Source organism: Recurvomyces mirabilis, assembly GCF_035927965.1.
Source record: "Recurvomyces mirabilis strain CCFEE 5264 chromosome Unknown scaffold_29, whole genome shotgun sequence".
In the NCBI taxonomy this organism is placed as follows: Eukaryota; Fungi; Ascomycota; class Dothideomycetes; order Mycosphaerellales; family Teratosphaeriaceae; genus Recurvomyces; species Recurvomyces mirabilis.
In genome coordinates this window covers 86,344-109,910 of record NW_027041963.1, presented here as the reverse complement: position 1 = coordinate 109,910, position 23,567 = coordinate 86,344, and the positions used below count along the sequence as shown (strand labels likewise).

At 52.4% G+C, this 23,567-nt stretch overlaps 11 protein-coding genes across 11 annotated transcripts; 6 read left to right on the top strand and 5 right to left on the bottom strand.

The window, feature by feature from the left end:
• Positions 1-2,488: 2,488 nt before the first annotated feature.
• LTS14_009076 (uncharacterized protein) lies at positions 2,489-2,970 on the top strand (the record flags this gene model as incomplete). Its single annotated transcript, XM_064841759.1, has 2 exons — positions 2,489-2,758; positions 2,815-2,970. 2 exons carry the CDS (start codon positions 2,489-2,491, stop codon positions 2,968-2,970), a joined length of 426 nt encoding a protein of 141 aa, XP_064690594.1.
• A 171-nt stretch (positions 2,971-3,141) lies between these two features.
• LTS14_009075 (uncharacterized protein) lies at positions 3,142-3,696 on the bottom strand (the record flags this gene model as incomplete). The annotated part of the gene is made up of 2 exons (XM_064841758.1): positions 3,142-3,293; positions 3,345-3,696. 2 exons carry the CDS (start codon positions 3,694-3,696, stop codon positions 3,142-3,144), a joined length of 504 nt encoding a protein of 167 aa, XP_064690593.1.
• Positions 3,697-3,717: 21 nt separating this feature from the next.
• LTS14_009074 (uncharacterized protein) lies at positions 3,718-4,946 on the bottom strand (the record flags this gene model as incomplete). The annotated part of the gene is made up of 2 exons (XM_064841757.1): positions 3,718-4,620; positions 4,671-4,946. 2 exons carry the CDS (start codon positions 4,944-4,946, stop codon positions 3,718-3,720), a joined length of 1,179 nt encoding a protein of 392 aa, XP_064690592.1.
• Positions 4,947-5,570: 624 nt separating this feature from the next.
• On the top strand, positions 5,571-6,739 carry LTS14_009073 (uncharacterized protein; the record flags this gene model as incomplete). Its single annotated transcript, XM_064841756.1, has 3 exons — positions 5,571-5,940; positions 5,988-6,130; positions 6,170-6,739. The coding sequence occupies 3 exons, from the start codon at positions 5,571-5,573 to the stop codon at positions 6,737-6,739; spliced, it is 1,083 nt and encodes a 360-aa protein (XP_064690591.1).
• Positions 6,740-6,905: 166 nt separating this feature from the next.
• LTS14_009072 (uncharacterized protein) lies at positions 6,906-7,354 on the top strand (the record flags this gene model as incomplete). The annotated part of the gene is made up of 2 exons (XM_064841755.1): positions 6,906-7,142; positions 7,265-7,354. 2 exons carry the CDS (start codon positions 6,906-6,908, stop codon positions 7,352-7,354), a joined length of 327 nt encoding a protein of 108 aa, XP_064690590.1.
• A 340-nt stretch (positions 7,355-7,694) lies between these two features.
• On the bottom strand, positions 7,695-9,527 carry LTS14_009071 (uncharacterized protein; the record flags this gene model as incomplete). The annotated part of the gene is made up of 5 exons (XM_064841754.1): positions 7,695-7,841; positions 7,897-8,098; positions 8,147-9,039; positions 9,115-9,128; positions 9,206-9,527. The coding sequence occupies 5 exons, from the start codon at positions 9,525-9,527 to the stop codon at positions 7,695-7,697; spliced, it is 1,578 nt and encodes a 525-aa protein (XP_064690589.1).
• Positions 9,528-10,202: 675 nt separating this feature from the next.
• On the bottom strand, positions 10,203-11,198 carry PHB1 (Prohibitin-1, subunit of the prohibitin complex (Phb1p-Phb2p); the record flags this gene model as incomplete). Its single annotated transcript, XM_064841753.1, has 2 exons — positions 10,203-10,730; positions 10,875-11,198. 2 exons carry the CDS (start codon positions 11,196-11,198, stop codon positions 10,203-10,205), a joined length of 852 nt encoding a protein of 283 aa, XP_064690588.1.
• Positions 11,199-11,439: 241 nt separating this feature from the next.
• QCR8 (ubiquinol--cytochrome-c reductase subunit 8) lies at positions 11,440-12,136 on the top strand (the record flags this gene model as incomplete). The annotated part of the gene is made up of 4 exons (XM_064841752.1): positions 11,440-11,485; positions 11,622-11,648; positions 11,717-11,894; positions 12,082-12,136. The coding sequence occupies 4 exons, from the start codon at positions 11,440-11,442 to the stop codon at positions 12,134-12,136; spliced, it is 306 nt and encodes a 101-aa protein (XP_064690587.1).
• A 223-nt stretch (positions 12,137-12,359) lies between these two features.
• On the bottom strand, positions 12,360-14,234 carry LTS14_009068 (uncharacterized protein; the record flags this gene model as incomplete). The annotated part of the gene is made up of 2 exons (XM_064841751.1): positions 12,360-14,050; positions 14,189-14,234. The coding sequence occupies 2 exons, from the start codon at positions 14,232-14,234 to the stop codon at positions 12,360-12,362; spliced, it is 1,737 nt and encodes a 578-aa protein (XP_064690586.1).
• Positions 14,235-16,019: 1,785 nt separating this feature from the next.
• Positions 16,020-19,300, top strand: LTS14_009067 (uncharacterized protein; the record flags this gene model as incomplete). Its single annotated transcript, XM_064841750.1, has 2 exons — positions 16,020-17,600; positions 17,951-19,300. 2 exons carry the CDS (start codon positions 16,020-16,022, stop codon positions 19,298-19,300), a joined length of 2,931 nt encoding a protein of 976 aa, XP_064690585.1.
• Positions 19,301-22,247: 2,947 nt separating this feature from the next.
• Positions 22,248-23,446, top strand: GPA1 (guanine nucleotide-binding protein subunit alpha; the record flags this gene model as incomplete). Its single annotated transcript, XM_064841749.1, has 3 exons — positions 22,248-22,460; positions 22,511-23,223; positions 23,311-23,446. 3 exons carry the CDS (start codon positions 22,248-22,250, stop codon positions 23,444-23,446), a joined length of 1,062 nt encoding a protein of 353 aa, XP_064690584.1.
• Between the last annotated feature and the right edge of the window lie 121 nt (positions 23,447-23,567).

Here is a 23,567-nt window from a genome sequence, read left to right as displayed (position 1 = left end):
TGTAAGTAGGACCGCGCCGCGTGCTCTTCAGCCTCGACCTGGGCAGAGACAACCCCGTCCGCCACGAGACTCCAGCCATAGATACTTGAAGTCCTCCAAATCACGCCCGACCATGCCAGTGTGATCACCACGAAGAATACGACTCAACGTTTGAACGCAGCAGCAAGCAACCTAGGACCGCATAGACCGCATTACTGGAGCCTATTTGATTCTGCACAAGGCCATCAGCCACCACTCCTCGTTGTCATCAATGATAAGTTCCCGTATAGGTTGATGGTAAAGGCTCAATGCTGGGCCTATATTTCAGCTCGAATTGATGAGTGACCTGGTCACCCATCGGTTTGTTCATAGAAAGACTCTGTATCGAGTGATGACCTGCTTCAGGACGTGAGCAGAGTGCCCCTTCTGACTGGAATCACTTCTCTTCAACCAGATATCGCTCAGCATGGACGCCACTCGGGATACTGCTTCACGACCGCTCGTGCGCTCTAATTGCTCGAGCGCAGCTCGATAAGTATTCTGCTCTTCCTGGCTGCATGCTCCAGTGCCAAGTATTGCGACCGGCCAGAACAACGTGTTTAGTAAGGCATCGTCGCTCCGCTTCAGTGCTCCGCGGATGAGTTCTGTACCGCGTATGTGACATCTGCTGCCGTCCAATTCTGCATCGTCTGGTCTGCTGATATCCACCAAGACAGTGCATAGATATGCACAAGCATAGGTATACGCTCCTCGTACGATGGCTGAGTTCTCCATGGACAGGAATGGTGATGATGTAGACTGAACAGTCGCTATGTGCAGCCAATCCAGCTCATCTCGGATTGACATTATCTTGGATTGATAGTGTGTACTCAGTGGCAATCTGTGAGCTGACCAAGAGAGTTCAAACACGATCTCAACAAGTCTGAAAGTCACGGGCCCGATCCAGGGGCAGACTTGTTCAGGTGCAGACCCGGTCTCAAGGTTCATTCCCAGGAGCTCCAGTCTGCTTCGAACGTGAGATCGCGGGAGATTCCATTGCGGATAGAAAATATAATTTATTGCAGTCCGTAAGATATAAGCCTCAAGTAGAAGCGCTGCGTGACGTCCATCTGGTGGAGTGTAGTAAGTATCCTCACCGAACAAGATATGAGCCGCGGTGAGATGAGCGATGTACACCTCACCGCCATGTGCATCCGCGGGACTGTGAAGCTGTGCGAATTGTTAGCGATGGTACCATAGTCATCTGGCCCAGGTGAACCCACTTGATAGATATGAAGCATTAACATAGTTCCATGTCTCCATTCCTGGTCAGAAGACGACTCAAGCACACTTCTGCGCAAGCCTCTAAGCGCTAGCTGGTGGTGCTGGAGACCCTTGTGCTGCCAGTACAGCGATTCCCTTGGCGCTAACGTGGCTATGCTGGAGGCCAGCCATGCATGCCAGAGTGCAGGATGAGCCTGAGCCGCAGGTAGGCCTTCCAGTAAGAACGGACTACTGGCTCCTGTTTCAGGCAGAAGCACTCGCTTTTGGAACTCCATGGTCATTCTCAGCATGGTGGAATAGCTCCTCTCACTGCAACATGTTAACGTCAGAAGCACCCAAAGCAAGACTTGTCCGTTCGGTACGCACTTTGAGACCTCGCTGGCTACTTCGGTAAGAGTTTCAGTAGGTGAAAGTTCTCCAATGCCAGGATGAAGTGACATCGCAAAGGGTACGATCGCCGTCAGCGAGGTACTACCCTCGTCCTGACCACCATCTTCATTACCAACTTGGAGGGCTGGCCAGTCAACGTCTTTTTCGGGGTTCGTAGGATCCGCTGTCGGTGGCCGTGGCCGTCTTGCAGCAATTGACTTCCTTCGTCCAGGTGAGCTCAGTGCTGGCCAAGCGCACTCGTCTCTACCGGTGCTGTTCCGGCATAGTAGACATGCCGGTTTTGTCTTGTCGCATGCCTTACGTTTCCGCCGACCTGAGATATTATTATGAGCACATTGTCCAGGGCTAGTACAAGACCATAGGCTACGCACAGGGTAGGCATCCGTCGCGGGATCGTGTCTGGCGCCGCACAGGTGGCGTCGCGATCAAGCTACCGGTCTCGTCTGCCTTGAAGCTTGCAAACATCCGCCGCTGCCATCTGCCGGTATTGTTGGGCACAGCTCGTGTCGACAACAACGAGTTGATGCTAGGAGCTCACGATCATGTCGGTTATCTACATTCACCTTCCCCGCAAAGCTTAAATCGCTAGCGCAGTAGCGTTATCTGCCCTGCAATAATGCCGTTCGCCTGGCCCGGTCTCTGCTCTTCCTCTTTCCACATCACATGAGCTAGGATGCAGGGACGGAGTACGCATCCATGCCTTTGCCGAAGGCCATTTGCTTGCCAGAGAACCTCGCTAAATGTCGATTGACCTGAACAGGAATAGAAGGCTGTGCTTTCATATATAAAAGTATCTTCCAGATGTGGCATGCCAGGCGCGGCAGATACTCAGGCACCTACCAGTGGCAACACCAACATGGCCGACGACAAGCACAGACTCGAGCCGTCCATCGGCGACCAATACTATGACATTCCCCTCAAGATGCTTGTACCCCAGCTAGATTTCATCTACCGGTTGAAATGTGAGATGGCAAAGGACAATGATATGGTTGGCGCTGCGTTCGGTGGCACAAACATCCGCATCGTCATGCCTATTCTTGGCGGAACCGTGAAAGGACCACAGATCTCAGGCATCATCCAGGAACGCAGTGGTGCAGACTGGGGTTCAGTTGTCCAAGGGACCGATGTTCGTGTTACATGCAGACACCTGCTACCTAATAATATACTAATGTATGGATCTAGTACATGAGGCTGGACGCTCGTTACACACTGAAGACTGATGACGGTCACTGTATTTATGTCCAATCTAAGGGCATATTCTCGCCCAAGGACAAGAGCTTCCTCGCAAATGGCGATCCAGACTCGATGTCCCAGAAGGACGTCGAATGGTTTACCTGACTCGAGTTCGAAGCTGGTCAGGGTCCGTACAATTGGATGAACGGCTTGTTCGCAATCGGAGTGCTCGGCATGGACGATCGACGCATTATCATCGATGCATACCGCCTGACCAACTTTCCTGGCTCGAGACCAATCTCTTTCCTTGCTCGTCAAGAGTTGACCAAGCTTTAATCACAGCATTGGTAATGCATGCTCCTTTGTATGCTTGACATTAAGGATCTTGTCAACTTGGCATACAATCTGCGCCAGTCGTTCATCCTCTTGTCTCATCCCAACCACTTGCACTGAGAGTGCGGCATTGGCATACGCTTCTGGACCGGTGTCTAGGACGTATTAGCACAGATACTTAAAGGCGAATGGTCGAATCCTCTTACACATGAGGTAATTGTGCTCGTCACGCTCGCCATTTATGGCATGGCTGACACTGTCAACGACGTCGCCGCTCTGCACGCAATCGACTGGGATGATGCAAGTGGGATAGTCCATGAAGTTCCACAGCATCGTGTATGTAATTGAATCCCATTTGTCCAGTGGAGTGGCTGTCGTGGGTGCGCCGGGAGTAATGATTGCATCAAGATTGTTGTCAACCCACAGCTTACGATATGCCTGCTGGATTCCAGCTCGTTTGCCATTCAGTAAGATGAGGCCGGGCATGGATACGGCTGGGATGCTGGCAAGATTCACATTCTTGACCGATTGCACAGGTGGCTCGTTGCCAGCTGCCATGAGGTCGCGAGTGAACTATAGTCAGATTGTCAGCTTAGCCAAATCCCCGCGATCCACTCGATAGCAACTTGCCTGGCTCCCATCGACAGAGTACAATTGATATGTGGTAGAGACCGCTTCCGGAACATGAGGCAAAGCTATCGGCACAATCTCGATGCCAGCTTTGATTAGTTTAGCCACAGACTCTGTCAACACTCTCCGAATTGGTGGCCATGGCGTGAACATCCCATCATTGTAGACAACACCGATCTTGAGCTGCGGCGGGATCATGGCGCCGGACCACCGAAGATGCAGACACGAAGCATCATACCGCCACGCTTCAGCTCGCATGATAGTCTCCATGAAGAAGGCACAGGATCGTGCCGATGTAGCCGTAGGTCCAGCAACAGGACAGATCCCAGGGATGCCCATTGGCACAACATCAGCCTGATCGCCCCACGGGATCACATCTGCACTTGGTTTGAAGCCATAGATACCGTTGCAAATGCTCGGTATCCGGATGCTGCCAGCGACGTCTGTACCTACGCCAAGAATACTGCCACGCATTGCAACAAGGGCACCTTCGCCACCAGAAGAGCCTCCGGCCGTGAGCGAAGTGTTCGTCGGGTTCAAAGTCCGTCCAAAGACATTGTTGTCCGAGTCTGCGGTCATCATGGTTTGAGGCACATTCGTTTTGCAGAACAAGACTGCTCCGAGGTCGAGAAGCAGTTGTGGTAATTCAGAATACTTAGTATCCGGTCGGTTAGCATAACATATCAGCCCGACTGTCGAGTCAACACCCGGAATCCGGAAACTGTCTTTCAGCGATATTGGTAGCCCATGCAGCGGCCTCAATGGTCGCTCAGGACGAGCGGCTTGTTCGGCATCCAGGCCGCGGGCTCTGGTCAGAGCCTGTTCGAAGAAGATCTCCGTAAGACAGTTAGTCTACAACGATTAGTCCAAATATCTTCCAAGGCGCTGCGACATCTCCATACCACCTGCTGAGCTATGGCTGCTCGTTTGCAGAAAGCGAGAGTCGTCTCCTCAGCAGAGAGCTCCCTTGTCCGGATCTTCGACTGCAGCTCGACTGCATCGTATCGTGAGGTGATCTCGACTTCGCGACGAGACAATCTTCCACATGTCTCGGGTGTGCTTGTCACTGGCAGAGTCCTGCCTGCCTCTTCGCTAAGCCGCCACTTTGCTGGGATCAGAGCACTTCGTTGCTCTCGCTTCCGACGGCCAACGGCCAAGTAGTCAACCTTCACAGTCATGATGGAGAGTTTTCTGAAGTGAGAAAAGTAGTATTGAGGCCTTCATCAAGCATCTCACACTGCGTGCGATTTATGATGAACCGTCTGCTGGTCAGCGACTGGCAGTTATACTTCTCATTTACCGATTTATTGCGGGCGTCCTGACCTGCAACCCATCTTGGAAGCCGAGACCACCGTAGACCTGCATGGGAGCAATTGCCGTCTACAGCCAACCGCGCCCTATACTGCAAATGTGTAATAAGAACGAAGGTTGACGTTCTGGGGAAAGTGATTGTCAGGGCCTTAGCTTGGCGCTATTTCGCGGTTACAGGAAATCGTCTCAATCCGGAACTGCTTGCCTCGCTTCTCCTACAGAGCCACCAGGGAAGTCTCGCATTGCACACAGCTGCACCACGTCCATCGCTAGTATCTCAGAAATGGGGAAAAGCATATCGAGGGCATACGGGTCGAACGAGGGGCCCTTACCACCTGGTCGAGATGCTGCTATCATGAGGCAGATACTAATACCTTCAATTGTGCCGCCGTGATCATGCTTCGTCTTGCTCCTGACCATCCTATCCGAGACCACGACTAGACTTATTTCTGCTCGCGAAGTCCATCGGTCTGGTCGTCCACTGAACAATCATGGCTACCGGTCATACTGTTGAGGCTCTGTCTCCAGACATTCCAGACTACAATATCGTTCCCGGCACAGTGTATCTTGTTCAAGGTGCACATCAGGTTGGACTCAGCTCTCAGGATATCATCCTACACCCAACACCATCGTCAGACCCCAGCGATCCGTTACGATGGTCATTCTGGCGAAAGACTTATCACCTCTTCCTCCTCTTCTGGTATAGCTCTATCGTCGGCGCTGTCACCAACTGGGAAAGCGTCATTTATCTGAATTTGATGGAAGCCTACAACACTACAATCGATCAGCTGAACATCGGAGCAGCAGTTATGATACTGCTACTAGGCGTGGGTAATGTCTTCTTCGTACTTCTTTCCAATAGTAAGCTGGCTACGCCTGGCCCTATGAGTATCTGCTGATCCTGCCAGAATTCGGTCGACGATCGGTCTACATCTGGACGATGCTCATGGTCGTTGTTTCCCAGATCATCATGGCCTTGTCGAAGGATATCAGGTACTATCAAGGCGCACACTTTCTGCTCGGTATGGATGCCGCTCCCTTCAAGGCTTTGGTAGCTATATCAGTCTCTGACGTCTGATTTGCCCACGAGCGAGGCTCGAAGCTCAGCATATACGTCTTCGGACTGGCCTTTGGCAGTTTTATTGGTCCGATCTGTGCTGGATATATGGTCGAGACACAGACTTGGCGTTGGGTATACTGGTGGGGCGTCCTCTTGACTGGCGCGCTTCTGATTCTGTTCTACCTTACCTTCGAGGAATCTCGGTTCCTCAGATCGGTCGACCCTGATGAAGGACTTGTTGTCCCATTACCTGCTAAGTCGACTCTGGACCTCGACGACCACCATACTTCGAGTGTGGACGACTCTAAGCACGACTACAAGGTCGACGAAGAGTTGCGCCGACACAATACCAATAACCATACCGCACATGTCGGAGAAGTCTTCGAGACCACTAATTGGAGTCCTCAATTCGGTTTGTGGAAGAGCTACCCTGACTCATGGGGTCAAGTTTGTCGGGAGTTTGTCGCTCCACTCTCGATCTCATGGTTTCCAGCCGTCTTCTGGTGTGGCCTGAACTATGACACATGCGTATCTTGGTTATCCGTCCTGGCTACTACCGTCGCAGAGGTCTTCGCTGTCCCACCCTACAACTTCTATTAATAGCGCACTGGGTCTCATCTGGCTGGCTCCGCTTCTAGGTTCTCTCATCGGCGCCGCCTTTTCTGGTCCTCTCAACGACCGTTTCACACTCTACTTGAGCAAACAGAACAAGGGATCCCGAGAACCCGAGTTCCGGCTGTGGGCCTTCATACCTACTGCTTTCATCATGCCTTGTGGACTTATCTTGTACGGCGTAACCTTAGCACATGAGATGCACTGGATTGCGCCAATCGTGGGAACTGGCTTTGTTGCCTTCGGCCTCAGCGTTGGTGGCGCTGTGACGATGTCGTATATTCTCGACTGCTACAAGGAGATCGGTACCCAAGCTATCACCTCTATAATTCTGATCAGGAACATAGTCGGCTTCGGTATCACGTGGGGTATTCAGCCGTGGATTACAGGTGTAAGTCACTTAGCCTCCGTTCCCGCTTCGTCAAATGCCTCTCATGCTGACGGATCGCTAGATGGGTCAACAAAATGCCTTCATTTGTGTGGGGGCACTCAGCTTTGTTGTTACAATGGCAGCGCTTGTGTTTATTTATCTTCGGCAAAGCTGCCAGAGGAATGACCGCGAAGCGTTATCAGTCTATGGCTTTGAAGGTTGCCGTGTTCTGATGGCTTTATGTACATCTGTCCTGAGCCGGCATGCCGGTCTAACACCTGCAGATGGTTGCTCCAAATCATGCTTCGTCTTTGGTTGACACGTCTCGAAATGATCGTGATACGCACTAAACACCGCAGCTCAATGGCCCACTGAAGCGACAGAAACGATCGTTGATGGCCAGCATAATATGCCAGCGTGTACGGCTGATCGAGTATCGCCCAGCTTCTTCGTTGTCGTGGGAGGACCATGTCACAAGGCGGACAGTTGCACTTACGGGTCTAAGCACACATTTGCAACCAAGACACTACTCTTTTGTGCAAATGCCTTTGTTGGTATTTAACGACTAATAGCTCACTTCCGCTCATCTGTCACAAGCGACGGGCGCTCAACAATCGGACCATGATACTGTCTCCGTCCCAGAACAGCATACCAGATCAAACCAAGAATTACGAACCCGCCAAAGACAGCGATGGACCAGTTCATTGTGACTGGTGTTACCTAAAGCCAAACTGTTAGCACCGTACGAAGCCGGGCTACAGCAGCAGAGACTTACCGGAATAGCGGGAGGGAAGAACGAAAAGAAGACCGAGATGGTCAAGAAGACTGCGCTGAACCCATTTACTAGAACTCCGTATCTGCCCATGGACCATGGACCATATGAGATGTGTTCGCCTTTGATCTTCTTGATCATGATCAGGATGATCGGGATGAGGTAGGAGATATATAAGCCTGCTTCGGTGAGGGAGACGATGGCGCTGGTGTCGAGTCAGTACAGACCGACCATAGCTTTCAGTTCAACTCACTTGAACGCTGCCGTCGATCCAATATTGATCAAGCCGATCAAACAAGGAATAATACTACACAACACAATCGCCCTCAGCGGCAGAGCCAGCCTCTCATTGACCTGAGCGAAGTAAGTGCTAAACGGCAACCCCTGATCTCTCGCAAACGCCCACGTCTGTCGACTAGCCGTGGCCAAGAACCCAAAAGTGGCACACCACATCAGGATAATTAAGACCGCCGTCATGCCCGCAGTCCCAGCAGTTCCCATAGCGTTATAAAACACCTCGATGAAATCATAGCCCGTCGGACTCGTCAAAGCATCCTCGATAGTAGGGACGATGCAGAAGGAAAAAGCGACCACGATGGCGAAGCCCAGGACACCGTTAAGCAGGACTGTGCAGATCATGCACCACGGGACGACTGTACTCGCATTCCGGATCTCCTCGGCCAGATGCGCAGGCCCATCGTACCCGATCAGAGGCAGATTAGCGCTGAGCGAGAATCCGATGAACCAGGATAGACCATCACTACTCCAGCCACCATTATTGGTAAAAGTAGCGAAAACATCCCTCGCGCTCCCCTTCGGACTGAAGTACAGCAAAGGCACCAACACAGCCAAAAATGCACTCAGATGCAGCACCAGGATGAAGCCCTCCGCGATCGAAAGCAGTTTCGTCCCCACACTGTTAACGAGGAAAACAATCAGCATCACCGCCCAGATCAGCAACGTCCCGTGCCAGCGCTGATAGCCATAATCCGGATTATTCTGCACGAGGATCCCCTGGATCATGGTGGCGGCGAAGAAGGCGCCAGCGGCTGTATTGGCTATCCAGCCCAAGGTGGCGATCCAGCCGCAGAACCAGGAGAGGAAGGCTTTTTGTCCGGGAGGGGCGAGTTGGGCGGTCCAGTGGTACTATTCACGTACAAGCTCGTCAGTGCTGCAGAAAGCTGGCCACAGTACTGCATGGTTTTTCTGTGGGAGGCATACCTGTCCTCCACTAGCTACACGCGGAATCAGACACCACTGTACGATCAAACGTCGATAACGAAGGCCCGGACAGGGTTAGATCGCTACTCACTAGGCCAAATACTCCCCATCTCCCCCAAACTCGCCGCCGTCGCCAGGGCCCCGACCCACGCCAGAAGAAACCCATAGATCAGCGTCACGGGCCCACCATTTAACATCGCAGTTGAGTTGGCGAAGAAGACGGCTTCCCACGTACACATCATACTCGCCGTCAAACCCAGAATCGTCCAGAAGGAGAAGTTGCGGGGCAATTGTTGGAGTTTGCCTAAGGAAGCCATGGCGGTGGTGTCGAGGGGGGTGTTTTGCGCGGCGTGGATGGGTGGTGGTGTCGTCTCAGCTGCTATGGTAGCGGGGGCCTGTTTTTCGGGATCCATGGTCGGTGGAAATCAATCTTCTTCCAGTTTGAGGGAAGGGAGATGGAGTCGCCACGGCGTGTAGAGCTATGCCAGCTCCAACCAGGAGTAAAAGCAGAAGAGCAGAGGGGAGGAAAGGAAAGGAGCTGGCTACCTACCCTTGTTACTGGCCTAGAGGCGATATACAGCCCCATGCAGTATCTTGAAGCAAGTTTCATGCCAATCGGAGCCTTATCAGTGAAAGCGGTACAGGTAACAGGTAAAGCTCTGTTGCCCGCAGGTACCTCGCGAAAGGACGCGAGAAGCCACTAGCGCCAAGCCATATGCATGCAGGTCGCTTAGCAAGCCAAATGAACTATCGCGCATGTGGAGCTCAGCAGGCGCAACAAGCTCTGCGTGCTTTGTGGACGGAGTGCGAGGCTTGTCGTTGCTTGTATGTTTTCGCGCCACTTGGAGGGTGAGCGAGTTTTATGAGTTTTGGTTCCCAAGCAAGCCAGATGTTATTAGTGCCGTTGGCTGTATGATGGTCTGGCAACATGGTCGCTGTGGACAGTACCGTACTTTCTTGAGCACATGCTGTCAGAGAGAAGTGTAGATTCATGATGAAGAAAGCGCCACGCTATACTCCCAAGCCTATCCTCACACCTCACGACGTATAAAATACAGTCAACCAACCCTCTCAACCGCACCCCATCCCTACGACCTCAACCCAAGCAAGAAATTCCCACCCTTCCCACCGCCCTCCTCCCCACTATTTCCTCCACCAGGCAGGTAAGTAACATTAGGATTATTCGCCAACATCTGCGCGACATCCCTTTGCGTCTCAATCCTTCTGATCTGAATCAACCCATTCCCGCTCTTCGCCACAGCCTTGGAAATCACATCCGCGGCCTCGCTCTCCCCTTCAGCTCGAATAACATTCGCCTGCCGCTCCTGCTCAGCCTTCTCCACGATGAATCTCGCCCGTTCAGCTTCTTGTTGCGCAATCTGCTTGTCCTCGACCGCTTTGGTGAATTCGCGCCCGAAGGTCATGTGGGTTATGCTCACGTCTTCGAGCGCGATGTTGAAGTCGTTGGCGCGCTTGAAGAGGTCGGAGCGGATTTTGTTGCTGACGGCTTCGCGCTGCGTGATGAGTTCCGCGGCGTCGAATTGGGCGATGACAGATTTGAGGACTTCGTTGCCGATGGAGGGGAGGACGCGCTCGTCGTAGTCTTGGCCGAGGTTCTGTCATATCATTATTATTATTATTATCATCATTATTATTATCAGCATGGTGTTCATTTGTCTGGGAGGCAGGTGCGATGGAGGTAGTGCATCCTTTGCACCTGCCCACCTCTTCAAACTGTGCTGTATGTGTGTATATCATACCTTATAAATCGTAGGCAACATCGACACCTCCGGCCGATGCAACACCCTCAACGTCAGATTCACCATCTGCAAGTCCTTACTTCCCGTCGTGGTCGAGATGCTCCTCGGCTTGGTCCGCACATCATACATGATCGCTCGCTGCAGCCAGGGGACCAGGAAATGCGTGCCTTCGTTCACCACATCGTCATTCACACCCCGTAGACGATCGAAGATGATGCCGCGCTGGCCGCCCTTGACGTCGTAGATGGAGGCGGAGGCGAGGGAGGCGGCGATGGCGGTGGGGACGGCCCAGGTGTAGATGCGGTTGAGGGCGTTGGCTGCCATGATTATGATATCGGGAGGCTATTGCTACACCCGTTCTCTCTTGTCGTTGATGTGGAACTGTTGTGTATGGACGTTTGCCTGTCTACACTACTACTTCTACTTAACTACTGATGATGCTCGAGCTTCAACATCCCAAAACAGCCTAGCGGAATTCACTCCCGATCCTGTCCGTTACAACTTCAACGAAGGCAATTGTGAGCAGCGATATCGTATCGCGACGACCACACATCCCGACTCCACGATGCATCCCACAGCACGACTCCTGGTCTCCGGACCCAAGAAGCCAGGTTAGTATCGGCCGGAAGTCCAGCGCATTCGTGGCATGGCATAGCTAACTCGTGACACACAGGCCGTGAGTGAAGCCCACGCATACCTACCGCCAACGACCGTACGCGGAGAGTGATACTAACACACCAAAATCAGAGTACATGGGCGGCTGGGGCGAACTAGGTACGATCATCAATTCCCACCCCATCAACTACCCCATTCAAGAGTCCTGACTTGGGGTGATTTGACAGGCTCCCCACCCCAACGAGGCATAGTCCACTACGGCATCAGCCAAAATCGCCTGAACCCCTTCGCCGGCAGCACCAATGCCGCCATCTTCAATTCATTCCGACGGACGCGCAATCAGATTATTTACTGGGCCGTGCCGTTGTTGGTTGGGTATGAGTTGATGCAGTGGGCTATTGAGAGGTGAGTTTGTACTATGAGTGGAAGAGTGCGGGGGTGAAACGAGAGGGAGAATCACATAAAGGTTTGGTGTTACGAGGAGGATTGTTTGTCGTTTGTGGTAGAGGGAGAGAGTGGTCGAGGAGATGGGCTGGTTTGGATTGATGAGAGGAGAGTATGGGATTACATGCTAATACCAGTCTTGCTACAGGAACGAGTACCTCAACTCCAAACCAGGACGTGCCGAGTATGCCGACTCGGAGTAATGTTGGAGGCTGGTCGGTTGATGGAGAGGCAGAGCGAAATGTCACTATAGAGCGAATAGCGAGGAAGTCACTTGTACATTGCCCATCCGATCATGCCTATGACCTCTGCTATCAACCGAGTATATCGTAAACTGAAAGATAGAGCCTCTGTCCTCAACACAGCGAAGTACTTTGCTGAATGGGTGAGATCGGGATTCACGCACTCCATTCTACTGGCCATATTCTACTGGCATGATATCCTACCTCCTCGCGTCCTTATACCCTTCTGGGACATGTTGGGATGGTACTGCTCAACGATGACCCCCTCACCATTACCACCGTCACCGCCATCCTCGTAATCGCGATCACGATCAATACGCGCACAAACCAGACGCCCTCCTTGCTGATCAGCCACTCCATCATCCAGCACATACACCACATCCGAGTACCGTGCCCCTTTCGGCACATCGCAACATCTCAGCTCATTAGTCCCTGTGCCAAGACCAGAAAGAAGCGGATTCAGCCTTCTCGCCCGCAGCTCCTCGATCTCCGCAACCTGTTCCGCAAACGCGGCTAGAGGAGGGCCATGCCAGAGGCCTTCTTGTAGGGTTGTGTTGCGCAGTAGTGTTATTGCTTTTCGACGAACAGAGGAGCTGCGACATTTCATCCCCACGATGAAGAGGGCTGGTATGGCTGCTGGTGAAGGGTCGAACAATACCGCTTCGTCGCCAATCTTGCCATGAGCCAACAAGTATCGTTCGGCAAGATGGACGACCTCATCGAAGGTCGTCTCGAAGATGTCGGTGACTTCTTCGCTTGAGTCATTGTACGTGCTGTTCAAGAACCAGGTATTGAAGAATTGTAACCTCAACTTCATATATTCCAACCTTCCAGTCCCGTCGTAGGTCAATGCCTCGAGAGCACTAGACCAGGCTGACAGAGCTTTGCTTGTGCGCTCTTGTGCGTGGGTAAGCATGGCATGCTTGACGCTGCGGCTCGAAGCGCGGATGTATGCATCACGATGTGCTTCATCTTCAAAGCCAGTACCTAGACCGTCGACATGGGAGGTCGTGTACCGCAGTAGCGCTCCATGATGTCGCGCTACGCTATTGGAGATAGTATCGAGGACGATACTAGCTTCGGCAAGAGTTCTAAAGCGCATACGAGCAGGTCCCATATCTCCGAAATAATCAGGGTCGAGCTCTGGACATAAATACGGCTCCCGTGTAGCATAAGCAGCGAACTCACCATCCAGCCGCACAAACTCCTGAAGTAACAATTCCAGTGTTTTCGTCGGCGTGGTGGAGAGGGTCAGGGGTCTGAATCTCTTCCCAGAAGTCGGTGCATAGGGTCGAGATAAGCCGAAGATGACAGCAAGGCCTTTTTCTAGGTGTGTGAAGGCTTCGGTTTCGCTGCCGCGGAGTAGGGAGAAGTGGACGCAGAGAAGGCAGACTAGGAGCACGATGTGCACTGTTGAGGTGTCGAGTCGGTAGTTAGAGTGATTGATTAAGATACGTAGACTGGAGACAGCATGGACATAGTGTTGTAGAGCTTGCCGCTCATGAGGAACGACGCCCACGAGCTCGCAGGGGCTTGCACCGCCCGCTTTCGGTCGTCGGAGGGTGTGGGCACGGTGCATGAAGCTGACAGCTAGGCAGGCATGCAGAACAACCTCCTGCTGGTTGAGGACCTGGAAAAGTAATTTCTCGTACAGGTCCGCCGAGTAGTGGCCAAAGAGCTGGCGCGCTGCCCGCGTCACGAAGTACTGTAGAGCTTGTCGTTGCGTGGCCTCCAGATGAACGGGCAGTGCCGTCAAACATGTCTTCGGGCTACCCAGACTCTCTGGTGATGCAAAGGAGTTGGCTGGGAGTAGTCTACCACATGGTCGGTCCTTAAGGAGGGAGATATTGGCTTCGTAGCCAGCGCATTCCCGTCCTGCTTTTGTGCAGCGTGAGCAAATGGGCTCTGATATAGTGTTAGCTCATCGTGATGGTCTTGTGGAGACGGCAAGGAGCGATGCACTTCGCTCATCACATCTCACACGCCTGGCTTTACAAGTCCTACATCCCGTACGAACTTTCGGTGTTTTCATGCGGACGCGAATGAGAGGGATAGTCATGGTGGTCTCCTATTATTTGGTCGCATATCACTAGGTGGATTCAACATCATAGATATCTAATCACAACCCGTCAGATAATCTCGTTGTCTGGATGGCAGAAGAAGTAGATATACTTTTCGCTTGGTCAAGTTGAGGTGTGAGTCAGTGGTGCAGCTTGCCAAGACTGCTGCGGCGAATTGCTATATAGGGCACTCCACGACAACAACGTGGGAACATCACAGGAGTACGGCAGCTGACAATCATTTAGAGTATGGAGGAAGAGGATGTACTGTTCTCTGAGCTATGTAGCAAGCCGATCAACGACTTGTATTTCTACTTGGTGTAAATTATGTGAATACAGCTTGCTTGCAAAGATCACGACCATGCTGTACGTGTCTGTCACCTCTTCCATCTTGCACTATACTGCTGAGAGCTTCCAGTACGGAGTCTTGTCGTAGGCAGCTTGTGAGTAGCGGCCAGCACCTTGACCTCTTGCCAACGCGCTGGTGAGCGCCCTGGACGACGTATGGGGCCAATAGACAAAGGTACAACCCCTAATTTGTCGAAGGCCGTCGCTATCGAAGCTTCTGTATGTTCTCGTTTGCAGGTTGTGGGTCGTATTTGGTCCTACAGCAAAAGTTTGGCAGGAGGCGGCTCCTTGGCTCCAGAGTGCTGGGACATGGTCCTATTCTTTGCTGACTTCAAGCATCATGCTCCTCACTTAGTCGAGTAAGTGTGCATTCGGCTTCACCCAGCAGATCGCCCAGGCACAATAGTCCCTAGACTAAAACTCCTGCCTCCAGGCCTGATCGTCTTACTACAGTCCATACAACACTGCGGATTCAAATGCGTCCCATGCCTGAGTAACGCATCCGCAACCACCGTCTCCGTCCTCTCCACCATCCACTCCAATGCCTCCTCAACACTGTCTTTCGCTTCACCCTTCAGCACAATCTGGATCTCCTGCTCCTTGTGCTTGCGCATTACTAGGAAAGCGTAGTGCTGGCTGAGAGCAATTTCTTCGGCACTTTCTTGTGGTGCTACAGTCTTGGCTACGATGAGCTGGATCTCGTCGTCGCGGTGGCGAGGCTTGATTACTTGAGCGTTCCCGAGGATAAGGGCGCGCATGTCGAGGATTGATCTTTTGCTGGCAGTTGGTGTGGGAATTGTGGTGCAGCCCGAGGTGGGAGCCACTGTGTAGGCTGGCGGTTCCATGGCTGCCACGGTGATTGCTGTTGGTAACGCTGAGGTTGTGGATGAGTGTAAAAGGAAGAAAAGGCGTCCTACCTTTGGCCTTGGTATCTAGGCATATGTAACACTGGAGCTTTATCGGATACTGCGGGTGTGCAAGGTTGCTTTTGATATGCCAGGCCTCTTCCTTACGATGTTATGTAGACTCGCTTTGATGGATATAGCCATTCTGCGTTCTTCAGACCATCGTTGCTGCATCACTACGAAGGACATTAAGGGCGCCAAACTATTGCAGAGCATTGGTGAACCACAGAATATGTCTGATGTGCCTCGTAACGAGCCACCTCCGACAGCGGTAAGCAGATGCCGACTGCCGAAACGGCTATCACGATAGAGGAAGGTTGATGAGAGCCAACCTCACCAATCTGCAGCATCGTGCTGCAGGACGATTGCAGCCAATGGACACCTGCCTGGCTGGCGAGGTATCTATGCCTGTACACACGTTGAAGTCCGCCACAGAGATGCTGCTACATGCGTCAGCAATCACGCCTTCATTCTGATTCACGATTTCACTTTCACAATCCAAATGTTCCGCTCTGTGTCATAACTCCAGGCATGTCAGACTCTACCCGTGGCTCTCGGAAGAGCTCTATATCGACGATAACAGAAGAGCCGGACGAGAATACAGCACTCCTCGAGCGGAAGCGAAGTACAGTCTCGGTACTATGGACCAAATCAGCCGTCTACAGAGTTCTCTTTACCGGATTCCTGGTCTCTCTATCCTTCGGCATCACCCAGGTTCCGTTAATTTACGTCTTTGGCGTGATGACCTGCGACGAATACTACAAGCACCATCCCATTCCGCCGCCAGGCTTGGGGTACGCTAGCCGATGTCAGGTCCACGCAATCCAGGCGTCGACTGCTCGGAGCGTGGCCTTGCTGGGAAGCAGCACAACCTTTTTCGGCGTCATCAATCTCTTCTTCACAGGCTGGACTATGAAAGCTTTTGGGGTCAAGAGAGCTCTCCTGATCACCGTGGCGTTACCAGCAGCTCGGCTCTGCGTGCAGAGTATTGGTGTAGAGGCTGGTGCTGCGACAGGCATCATGATCATACAACTTTCGCAGATCATCACTGTCTTTGGCGGGCCTGTAGGCTATCTGCTGGCCTTGAACAGCCTGGCCACGGAGGTCGTCGAGCCAGCAGAACGCACGGCGACTCTCGGACGATTGCAAGGCTGCGCTATGTTCGGTTCCGCCTTGGGCTTCTTAGCTGGTGGACTGATTGGCGATGCTTTTGGACAAATATGGCCATTCCGCATTGCAGGAATGATGTTCGTTATCAGCTGCCTCTACGTCCAGTTATGCTTACCTACCATTCACAACAAAACAGTTGAGACGAAGGCTGCAAAGTCGTTATTAAGCTTCTTCGACCCGATCAAGATGTTTGCTCCACAGAAATGGATCTTGGCTAATGGCACGATCAAGCGCGAGTATGGAATATTACTTCTGGGCATGGGTACTTTCCTGGGAGTGCTAGCGACGAGCTATATTCCCACCCTACTGCAGATGTACTCTACGGATGTCTTTGACTTCGGTACAACGAAAAATGGTTGGTTGATCTTCATCAATTCCACCATACGGGGCCTCTTCCTGACGCTGGCTTTCCCACATATCATATCGACCGGACGAAGATGGCTTGATAAGCGAGATAAGGCGAAGAGAGATGCCAAAACCTTGAAGGAAGCAGAAATCGATGACTTCCTGACAGAACCACAACAGATAGCCGCATCCGATCGACCAATGGAAGCTGGTGTTGAGCCCTCCCAGCCAGCAAAATCAGACGAGGCTCATGGATCAGAAGCCCCTATGACCTACAACTTCGACCTCCTCTATTGCAAGTACTCCCTAATCCTGGACGGGATCCTCACTGGCCTGGCAACCTTCACAACTACCGGCTGGCAAATGTACGTTGTCGCCGTCATCATCCCTCTAGCAGCCGGCACAGGCTCCGCCTCCAAAGGCACGATCTTGCAAATGTGTACGGCAGAGCAGAGGACAGATGCGCTGAGTGCGATTTCTTTGGTCGAGCTTCTGGCTAGGTTGAGCAGTACGAGTTTGTTTGGGTTGGTGCTCTCGGCTTTTGCTACGATTGGGAGGCCAAATTTGACCTTTACAGTCAATGCGGCTGTGGCGGTGGTAGGTTTCGTGATCCTAATAGGGGCTAGATTCCCTCCGCTGGGAAGCGTGAGGTGGGTGAAGGAGGAAGAAGAAGTGGAGGATGAGGTTGATGTGACATGAGTATCTCGCAGGTGAATGATGGCTCGCCAAACCTTTGTCTCTGGTGGCGGTATTTGGTCGCTTTCACATGCTGGTGAACGTGACGTAGTACGCGAGAGACGTGCATATAAATTTGCGGCTCACAGCTTGCACAACAAACCGCTACAAGATTTTTGACGCCGCCGCGGGGAGATTTGGACTCTGCAGGGCCACATACCAGGAGGCCAGCCATCGCAATGTCTACCCTCACGGCCTCAACTGCAGTTTAGGCTGTCTTGGCCGACCTCAATCTCCTACACAACATCTACGAGTACCTCGAGGACGACGTTCAGTGTATCACATCAGCTCGCCTCGTCAATTCTGCCTTCGAAGACGCTATCTCGCCGTTCCTCTTCCGCACACTCAAGCTCGCGCTGCGCAACGCATCGCTTGCACGACTTGAGTATGTGGCGGCCACTGCAAAATTTGCCAAGGGAGTCCGGATTCTTGTGTATGAGACCATACACTACGGCACATCCGGCCAGAACAGCGGCGACCCAGCCAAGGGGTACACTATCAAACAAATTAAAAGAGGAGTCAGAGACTACGTTCTCCGTTGTCACGCGAATGAGTCAGCGCTGTCTGTTGGCGACATCGTGCAAATCTTACTTCTTCAGCATGCAACCTTGCAGTATGGGGAGCAGGAGTTAATGAGTTACATTGACATTCTTCTCGATCGTCTCGAACAGGCCTTCACCAAGCTCACAGGCCTGCGAGATGTCGTGTTCACACCGCTTGCGGCTGCGCATGATACTGGCAATAACGTCCTCGTCACAACTAAGAATTTGCAAAGGTTGCCACCTCTACCAGTCCTTGCATTCCATGACTCGATTGAATGCTCACAAGAACAATCGCGTCGCTTCACACACCTTCTACTCGCTCTAGCATCGAGTGGCCGTCATATACGAAGCTTCAGGATGACCTCGACATCCAAAACTGATCTCCCGCCAACAGTCGCGCGACATTACACCGTTCCGGGACTTTCTCTCGACTTCGCGCAGCTTGTACGCGACTCAGACGTCATCACCTCGAGCTCGGAGGTACTAAGTAGAGTGAAGGAGCTGGAAATCGACATGTCTTCCATTGACCATCCGAATAGCAGCGTGCCACAAACTCACAGCCTGGACTCGAACTGCGCTGCACTGGCTCCCTTCCTCAATATCTTTGAGTCCCTGGAGGTCCTCAATCTTCGGCTATGCGGACAGTACCGTTTCGGAAATATGACATCGCGCATCGCGCCAACTCTGCAGCAAACCTTTGCTGCCAAGATCTACACGCGTCTACGCAGAGTCATCATACGGGAAATGTGGTTGATGCCCGAGGACCTAGTCGAGTTCCTGCACAGACATCAGCAGACGTTGCAGAAGATCGAGCTGATCGGTATCAATCTTGGCGGATGCAAGCCTCACGCCGGACGACGACTTTTTCCTGTTGGGCACATGCTATCGACGATGAACAAACGAAAGTTCCTGAAGTGGGAGCAAGTGGCGGAGGCTTGCAAATTTATGCCAAAACTACGTGATCTGAGGATCGAAGGTATCAGTGTGGGTAAGGAATGGTGCTCTCCCGGCGTTTCATGACATGCTTGAGGTCGAGGAAGCAGGAATGAACGGGCGGGAGAATTGCTTTGCTGCATTGAGCTTGGCAGAGATGTTCGACGAGGAATGAGCGAACGAGACGTGTTGACGTGTACCGACAATACCGAACGCGGGTGCACTAAGCCTTGGCAACAGTAAGTTCTCTGTTCTTCCAAAGCACTTGCTACGCTTGGAGAAGTGTTGCAACTTTTCCGTGGGATGAAGTGCTTTGGCACCACGACGGGAGATCTCCGAGGAGCCTTAGGCCTGGACGACGATTTCAGCAGTGTCCTCTGACACTTATATCATCAAGAATAGTACGTGCAGCATCCTGTGAGCATTTGGGCATCTCTATCGTGCAGATAGCAAAAGGCTCAGTAGACATACTGGCTGGCACTTAAGGGCTGCTTGGCGATATTGTCCCGCAAACTCTTGGACCTGATCGACCTCAGCTCCGTATGTAGAGCCTTTTATAGCTACTCCCAAAGCCGCAATGTTCGCGATGGCGATGTGTTCTCCTCGTCGATCAAGAGAGTCGGGATCTACAAACTAAAGATGCACATAGAGCTCGCAAAGGACATATCAAAATCATAAGCAGTTCTGCGCTATTTCCCTCCACCTCAAGACACCAAAAGATGGCAATGCACGCAGATCTCGCAGCCCAGCCCGGAGGCTACACAGTCCCAGCAGCCCTTGCATCGGATACGTGCCGACAGAAGGCGTAGGTGAAATTGGTTTGAAGACCTGGTCCGTACGACGACGCCAGCACAGCATGTACAAGTACGAGGTTTGGAAATACTATCCTTACCGGTCTTGAGAGGGCTGCGAACGCCTGTCGTGTTGATGATCTGCTACAACAATTATTATGCATAGATTCGATAGGTTATGTCTGTGACGGTCATGATGCGAGTGGTCTGGATCCGTTCGTAACGCTTGTGGCTAAAGTGATGTGCTTGCTGAATTTGTGTCCTGTGAAGGGTGACAGTGTGGATATCGTTCCCGTGTATTGTGGTCCCTCGAGGCGTCTGCCCGCTCATGCAACAGGCCGTGGAAGGTCTGGGGTGGCGTGCATCGTGCAGCAAAGATGGCCGTGGAAACGTCGGAGAGGCCTGAGGCGTCGATTGTTGATGACAGCTTCCAGCGTCTCCACATAGCCTTATACCTTGCATTCGCTATTGTGAAGTTGGACAATCTCTTTTTACGAGCAGGTGTGTTGCTATTAGTGGACGGTGCAAGGGCAAGGGAGCGGTCTGCCTCACCAGGACTGACTCGGCAGACTTCAGACGATGGGAATTCTAGAAGGTGTAGTGGTGCGTCTGGTCGCACGTCTAGCTGCGACCGGACTTGACAGGTTGCATATCATCGCGGGAGACATCCGGTTGACGTAAGCACAATATAATCTAGAGAACATTTGCAGAAGATCGTCCTTTGGCGGTGCCGGAGTCGAAAGTGCTGGGTTTTCTTGCGCGCTGGAAGATGAAACATTTCCAGCCTCAGCAGCCGAGCTGGAGGTTGTACAGGTCTCGGTTGTGCGTACCGAGGCATTGGAAGTGGCTGTCTGTTTGCGTCAACGATCTTTCACACGAAGAGAGAGTGTCTCGCGTCGGTGCGTTGCGTATCGTTGTAGTAGTGGCAAGACTACGCGGGAAGGGGATAGCAGTCTGTTACTCCAAACAATACGAAGCTGATGAGCATATTAGCATACTGTTTTAGGCTTCAATCAAGTGCGAACAGATCATCGGTTTGACGATGAAGGTGAGACACGGAAGTTCGGTTAGAACCAAAAGCTTATAGCTCCACTCGATCGATCACACAATTCATCAATCAGGGGCTGCCAACCTCGTCCCAGCGTCTTCCCTCTGCAGTACCTACTAGTCTTCTAACGACCTGCCCGCTCCGGCTAGCCTTGCACACTTCCCAAACAGACTTGCAGCACACCTGAATCGTAGGAAGCACACTAGAGCATCCGGTCCCTGCTTTGGACGAAGACGACGATTCACGACCACATCGAGCACGGCTGCATCGTCGCACTGCAGTAGTAGTAGTTGCTCCCAGCGCCAGCTATCCCGTAACTGGCCTGCTGTCGTGTCGATCTTGTCTCGTCTCCCTTCCTCCACAGTCCATTATCCCCGCCACCGCGTTCAGTGTGCAGCAAAGTCACTTTCGACATTCTGCAAACCCACCAACTACTGCACATCACTTCTACGGCAGTTCGTCCGCCATCCCTCCCAAACAGAGCTTCGAAAATCGGGTTGGCAACGACTTGCGGACTAGGGCACGGTGATTGGCTCGGAGCAGGGATCTGGGAGGCAGATCATCAGCTTTTCGAACTCCACCGCGCTTCCCGGAAGTCTAAGTCCAGTCCAGCGCGGCCGGACCTGCTTTCCAATCACCCTCCTTTGCCGTACTTCACGCCTGAACCGAACAACCTCACTGCTCTGCTCACTTCTCCCGCCGCATCAGATCTGATAATCGCGACATCACCGGCGACCTCACGTCAGCAGCCTTGATCACTTCGACGGTGCGCGGACTGTATCGTCACGGCCGAGGTTCCATTGCGTCGGAAAGGTGGACGGCGGCCGAAGAAGGAGAAGAGGAAACAAGTGGTGTGTATCGAGGTAAGCAATATCGCAGACACATCACATGATCAGCAAACATGTTGGGTCATGAGTGAATGATGCATGATGGTGAGACCATGTGCGATGCCAGCATCACCAATCTCGAAACCACGACCGGAGCACAAACAAGATCGACCTCTCTGCATTGCCGCCACTGCTACTTGATCCCACACTACGCACAATCGCATGTTCAGGATCTACTGAGGCTAACACAACCCACCAGATAGTCCCGCAAGCTTGAGCCACTCCTTTTCGCAGCGCGCCGCTGGACATAATTCTAAGCCAAGCATCACCATTGGCAAGCTTGCGCATAGCGAAGACATACCGCCGTCATGGGTTGCGGCCAAAGTTCAGAGTCGAAGGAGGGGAAGCAGAGAAATGAGGAGATTGAGAACCAGCTCAAGCGGGACAAGATCAACTTGCGGAATGAAATCAAGATGCTGCTGCTTGGTGCTGGTGAATCTGGAAAGTCCACGATCCTGAAACAGATGAAGCTCATCCACGAGGGTGGCTATTCCAGAGACGAGCGGGAAAGCTTCCGAGAAGTATGTGGTATAGTACTCAATAACCTTGCACAATGGCTGACATGAAGCAGATCATCTTCTCGAACACTGTCCAATCGATGCGCGTCATCCTCGAAGCGATGGAGAGCCTCGAACTACCACTTGACGACCAACGCGCCGAGTACCACGTTCAGACCGTCTTCATGCAGCCCGCGCAAATCGAAGGCGACGTGCTTCCACCAGAAGTTGGTAATGCGGTCAAGACTCTCTGGGCCGATGCAGGTGTGCAATTGGCTTTCCAACGAAGCCGAGAATATCAGCTCAACGACAGCGCGAAATACTACTTCGACTCGGTGGACAGGATATCATCACCAACATACATCCCCTCCGACCAGGACGTGCTACGATCGCGTGTCAAGACGACCGGTATCACGGAAACCACCTTCATCATCGGCGACCTCACCTATCGAATGTTCGATGTGGGCGGACAGCGATCTGAGCGGAAAAAGTGGATACATTGCTTCGAGAACGTGACTACCATTCTCTTCCTCGTTGCCATATCCGAGTACGACCAGCTGCTGTTCGAAGACGAGACGGTGAACCGTATGCAAGAGGCGCTCACACTATTCGACTCGATATGCAATAGCAGGTGGTTCACCAAGACCAGCATTATCCTCTTTCTGAACAAGATCGATCGGTTCAAGGAGAAGTTGCCCGTGTCGCCCATGAAGAACTACTTCCCGGATTACGAGGGTGGGCAGGATTACGGCGCGGCATGCGATTACATCCTCAATCGATTCGTTTCGTGAGTTCCACCGTAGCCAGCCATGGCGCATGCGTTATGCATTGGCTTTTATGCACGACGGTTACTGACGTTTCTCTTTTCTCGCAGGCTTAACCAACACCCGACCAAGCAGATCTACACCCATTTCACTTGCGCGACGGATACCATGCAGATCCGCTTCGTCATGGCGGCCGTCAACGACATTATCATTCAGGAGAATTTGCGCATGTGCGGACTGATATGATCGGCCTCATATTACGAACTTTCTCTTCTGCGTAAGGATGTACGCTGAACATAGGTTTTTTGCATAGGACGATGTACGTTTGAGCGGAGACGTTGCAGCGAGATACACAGGTGTGGGGAGG